A 6,000-nucleotide genomic window follows, 5' to 3' on the forward strand; every position below is an offset into this window, starting at 1 on the left:
GATAAAGATCTAGGAGGTAGAATTGACAGGACTTGGGACCAAAATGATGCAGGGATCAAGGGTAGCTGCAGATCTAAGTGACCCCTAGGTTGCCTGCTTGAATGACTGATGAGGTGGCAGTATTAGCATCTACACCACGAGGTGCCAGAGGGTAAACTGATTTGCAGACTGGCAGCAAAGGAAAATAAAATGAGGTCATTTTTTGACAAATCGAGGTGCGGTATCTGATAGACAGTTTTATATACATATAATTCAGGATGTTAAGGAGAGGGCTAGGTTTGGTCATACACATTTGGAAGCTACTTAAATCCCAGCTGCTTAAATCTCACTGTTTCTCAACTCTTGCAGAACATTAGCATTGTCTGGGGAGCTTTAAAACATACTGATACCTGGGACCCCCAAAGAGGATCTTCTTTACAGCTGACATTCCCAGCAAAAGAAAAGCAACAGTACCAGCCTCACTGCTGAAGGATTAACTGAGTTACTGTAGGTAGATTCTGATGTAGTTGGTTCGGGAAGGGATGCCCAGGATGGGTTGGTATCAGGGTATGGAGTTTCAGAATGGCCTCATGTTTGGTTGAATTCTCGGCTGGCACTATCTTAAAGTCTTAATCATTTTTTTTAACAAGGGGCCCCACACAATTTTTATTTTGCACTGAGCCTCCCAACTTATGTAGCCCATTCTGGACCCAAGCATGGATATTTTCAAAGACTTCCCAGTTGAAATGCCTGGTATAGAGAGAGAACAGTATAGCCCAAAAAATGTGGAGTAGAAAATTTGGGGATGGAGCCCTCGGTAACATTCACATTCATGGGCAGGGACGGAGGTGGAGGAAGAGGTTCGTACGGGGGAAGCAGACAGAATGATTGGAGAACTAAGAAGGCAATAGTGGGCTGGCAACCCTAAAGGCAAGGTAGGGGAGGGTGATTGATACATTTAAATACTACAGAGAAGTTAAGAGCTGGGTGTTTAGGATTATACTGATTAGCTTGGCCAGACCAGCTGGAAATGCATGGTGAGAGCCAATGTTGTATTGAAGGTAAAGAAGTAAAAACAGAGGGCAGGCAATAGGGTTCCGGAGCTTGGCCACAAAGGAAGGGGAAGAGAAAGGGCAGTGATTTAAAAAAGACCGTGATTACTAGGCTTTTTTTTTTTTTTTCAAGTCTAATGAATGTTAATATTGGAGGGAGGAAAGAAATGAGGAGGGGGTGGGGGTGATGATGAATGGGATAAAGAATTCTGTAAGTTCTGTGAGAACAGATCATGCCTGACTCATTCCTAAGGTCTTCTCGTCTGTGAGAGGCCCTGGAATGTGGCAGGTGCACCGTACAGGTGTTCAGGGATGATCAGCAGCCAGAATGGGTGAGAGGGATGTTAATATTGGAGGGAGGAAAGAAATGAGGAGGGGGTGGGGGTGATGATGAATGGGATAAAGAATTCTGTAAGTTCTGTGAGAACAGATCATGCCTGACTCATTCCTAAGGTCTTCACGTCTGTGAGAGGCCCTGGAATGTGGCAGGTGCACCGTACAGGTGTTCAGGGATGATCAGCAGCCAGAATGGGTGAGAGGGCAGTGGGAATTAGAGGCTGGAACCCACGCTGGCATTTGCAAGGAGGTGGAAGACAATCGCGGGCACAGGTGGCTGAAGGCAGTACCTCTGTTCTGCACCTTTTCCACCACTTTGCTGTAGGCGTCTTTTATCTGCTGCGGGTTGGTGACATCCAGATGGAGCACAGAGAGGCGCTTAGAGCAGGTTCTTCGCAATTCCTCCGCTCCTGATCCCTTTTCATTCTGAACTCCGGCAAACACTGTGAAGCCCAGCTTGTCCAGATACTTGGACAAAGCATGACCAAACCCGGAATCACTACCTGCAAGGGGTCAAGGCAAGACAAAGTGGGCTCCAACTAGGGGGGTAAGAGAAATCATTTAGTAAGGAAACACAGAATGCTATTTTTGATGGTTCACATTCTCAGGAGAAAGTGGGTCTTGAGGAAACTTCTTTATTTGCTAAATGGGAAATGGACAGAGAAGTCAAAACAGACAAATTTCTCTGTATAAAAAAAGGGTAATGAGTGAAAATTTGGGATGAGGCCACACATGGAAGTAGAAACACTGACAGGGGATTGTCTAGGAGTGGCTGGTGGCCAAGGAACCTGGGAGGGAATAAAATCTCTCCTTACTAAATCTGGATTTTTTTTTTTTAATTTGACAATGAATTAATAAAGCCAAAGTTCACAGGAGGCCATCAGCTTGTACTTACCGGTGAGGAAAGGCAGCATAGAGGCCTGAGTATAAGCCTGGCCTCACCATCCCTACCTATGCAACCCTGATCCATGTTGAGAGTAACTGACTCAAAATAAGTACTCAGCAAACATTTGCTGAGTTGGATGCCTACTCCCATAGCGGGGTGGGGGAAATGCTAGGGTTGGTTTTAAGCTATGCCCTTTGAGATAGATCATTCTGTCTGTGGCCTGGAAATCCATCCACTTGGAGTAAGCAAGGACTAGAGGACTTGCCAAGATTGGAGTGAATTTTAAATAATAATTCGTCTAAAAGTATTAATATAGTCTCAAATTATGTACAAAATGGAAAAAGAATTAAGAATCGTGGTTTCAAAACTGGTGGCCTAATTTTAAGTAGATTTATGCTGTTGCCACATGGTGGCGCTGTATTAGCTGATGAACAGAAATCTATCCCAGAGTATGTTGGGTGGAGTCTTGAATTAGGCAAGTTGTGGATTGAGTTCAGGATTGATTTGGGGCCAGCTCTTTAAATAAAACACACCCATCCTATAAAGATAAGATTGCATGTGTTCTTGGACACAAGCTGGAAGCTACATTTGAGAAGAGGGATGAAGAGAAAAATGCATGCCTGTAAATGATGTCTAGTCATTATTAAAACATAAAAGGAAAAAAAAAGTTTTAAGATCAGCAATGAATAAAAAAAAATTATTTATAACTTCACCAATCTAGTATAGCTTTAATAATTTTCTTGTTTTTTTCAGCCTTTTTTCTATAGTTTTTAAATAATTATAGCTATAGCACACATATTTTGATAATTAATTTTTAAATTAGTATTATATAAACCGGTTTTGTATGTTCTACATAATCTTCGAAACCATAAACCCTAATTTTTCATTACCAGATAAAATTCTCCCTATTAAAATGCAGCAGAGAAAAGTGGTGAGAGCCTGGATTCTGGAGCCAGGACACTTGGGTTCAAATCCTGACTCTTCCACTTAGCTGTGTGACTTTGGGTAATCGCTTGACCTCTCTGTCTCAGTTTCCTCATCTATAAAGTGGAGTGATACTAAAACCTGCCTCATAGGGTTGTTAGAGGATTAAATGATTTGATCTATTAAAGTAATTGGAACAGGGCATGGCACATGGCAGTTGCTATACAGGTGTTTAAGTAAATGGCAACTTTCAAAAACTTCTTTCATTGGCTACTTTTAGTTCCCGGAACCAAAAGAATTTTCAGTTCAGTTTTTATCTCACAAGGTCCTACTATGTATCACTAAGAGTACATGGTCTAAATATGTGTTTGGCTAATATTAAATTTTATAAAACTTTAATATTTCAAATAGGGTGATTTCACCTGGAAATCCTGGTCACTGTTTTCTCTTGATTAACCAGGAAATGGACCAACTCCAGGCCTGCATTTCTGCAAAGAACCCATAAGCTGAAGCTGAGGCTACCAGTGGCCGACCCCTTATACAGGCCATTTTCTCAGTTAAAACAAGGCTCCGTGCTCAGTCATGTGCACGTACATCTCCACTGCTAGCATTCTTTATTGATGTAACCTGCCCCACTTCTGTAACCTTTGAGCCCAAGACCCTTGACATACTTAGTCCCATTTACACATGTCCTCTGGGTCAAAAGCTGTTTATCTGGAAACCTGTGGAAAACTAAGGAGAGGAGCTCTTCCCTCCCTGTTTAAGATTTAAGCAATCCATCAGATTGCCACCCTTGTGTTGACACTGCCTGTTCTCAATAAAATAGATTAAGGTATTATAAAATGGTAGGTAAACAAAACTAGTGCATTTAAGACTTCTCTGAGAGCCATGCAAAGCTCCGCTCCTAATCCAGGAAGAGCAATTGTACCACCAATACCCCATTCTTCTTGCCCATGGCACTCTAAAAGGATGGTAACTGTTAGGTGGTAAAGGAAATAACTAGAGCTTTCATATGTATTTTTTAATGGAAATAAATTCATTTTTCCTGGAATATAACCTTTACAAATAATCCTCCCATGCCATTGTTATTCCTATATGAAGATAGGCAACTGAGATGCTGAGATATAAAATATTTCTTCCAGGCTACACAGCTACGATGTGCTAGGATCAGCTCTTAAATCCAAATTTGTTTTTTTCTAAAGCATATTCTTTTACTGATTCACTGTCTCCTTGAGCACAGGGTAGGGGGAAAGGGGATGCACAAAGTAGAAACACCAGTGATGGGAGATATCTGCCAGAGAGGGGTCCCCATAACTGGTGCCAGCTCCCTTCACAGAGGATGGACTCGCTTCACCCGAGCAACAGCACAAACCACTTACAGCTGCTTTTCCAGAAGGGAAAATGTAATAGTTTTTTTTCTCATTCGTGCATGAGGAAACAACTCCTAGCCTTGCTGCAAAATAAGCAACCAATCAATGTAGCCCTGCTACATTGATCAAGTGGCTGGATTCCCAGACCATGGTCCAGTCCTGATGGCTCTCTTGAACTCTACCTGCCGGCCCCACTCCCAACTCAAGTGGAATTCATCACCAATTGCCCCCAATTGCTTCATCTTCTGGAACTGCTTATTCTCCTGAATGGCGCTACCCTCCTTCCAGTTACCCAGGACCAGTGCCTTCTCTCCCAGTCCCCACTTCCATTCAGTACCCATGTTTTTCATCCCAAGATTCTGACATCTATCTCCATATTTCCTTTTCTGCAACTCATGGCAAAGAAGCTAGCTCAACTCAGCTCAGCCTGGCATCAGATTGCCACCAAGTTGGGGATATACATTCTCAGGGGCAGCAGAAAATGATATCATAATTGTCCCAATTTTCATACTGCATCTGTTAAGAATATTCCAGTTAAGAACCGCTGGACATGACTCTCAATACCAACATCCTGAAATTGATGCTGATGGGAATGCTGTGCAGTCAACCTAAATGGCCAGAATTTCAGAAATCCTCAGCCAAAACCAGAGGCCATTAGAAGGAGTTAAGTATCCAGACAAGGGTGGAACATCTTTCTTTTGGCAGAACTTAGGGGACTCAGCAAAAGCTTCCCAGCCTCATTTTCTCTACAAAGGTGTCTTTGTAGAGACTCAGGGAAAACTTTTTTTTTTTTTCCATCTATTAAATGCCCACCTCCTCAAACAGAAAATAAGAACCTATCCAATAGTTGGTAACCATGACCATAACAAAAGGTGGTGCTCTGGCTTCCCCTCAATGTCACTTTTAACTTCTAATACTGCTTTCTGCCTCTCTTCACATTCATTCACTCATTTATTCATACTTCAGAGATCACTGTGGTAAGTCCTAGAAATATCACCATAAAAGAGAGACATCTCCCCACCTTCACGAAGCTTACTGCCTATAATAACAGGTTCTCAATCTTGAGTCCCACCAGAATCCTTGAGACACTGAAAAAAATATCTGCCCAGACCCCACCCCCAGAGAGTCTTATTTAGTTAGTCCGGATGGAGCCAAGTATCGGCGACAGTTTCTAAAGCTCTCCAGTATGCTTTTGGGGATGATTCCAATGTGTAGCCAAGGTTGAGAAACACTGACCTAAGGCAGGGATCTCAACCAGGGATGACTTTGCCCCCCAGAATATTTGGCAATGTTTGGAGACATTTTGGGTTGTCACAACACTGAGACTGTTATTGGCATTCAGGAGCTAGATGCCAGGGATGTTCCTCAACATCTTATAGTACACAAGGTAGCTCCCACCACAAAGAGTTATCTTGCCTTAAATGGCCATAGTTGGAGCAACCCTGAGATTGAG

At 42.5% G+C, this 6,000-nt stretch overlaps 1 protein-coding gene across 2 annotated transcripts in view; it reads right to left on the minus strand.

Moving 5' to 3' along the window:
• The window catches only part of HSD17B2 (hydroxysteroid 17-beta dehydrogenase 2), a 50,271-nt gene that overhangs the window by 23,278 nt on the left and 20,993 nt on the right, over positions 1 to 6,000 (minus strand). For both annotated transcript variants that reach the window (XM_025045376.1, XM_006909700.2), the window contains exon 2: positions 1,658 to 1,870. In XM_025045376.1, the coding sequence (XP_024901144.1) occupies positions 1,658 to 1,870 (213 nt within the window). The remainder of the gene's footprint in view (positions 1 to 1,657; positions 1,871 to 6,000) is intronic.

The sequence above is a fragment of the Pteropus alecto genome, unplaced genomic scaffold (genome assembly GCF_000325575.1).
Source record: "Pteropus alecto unplaced genomic scaffold, ASM32557v1 scaffold42, whole genome shotgun sequence".
NCBI lineage: Eukaryota > Metazoa > Chordata > Mammalia > Chiroptera > Pteropodidae > Pteropus > Pteropus alecto.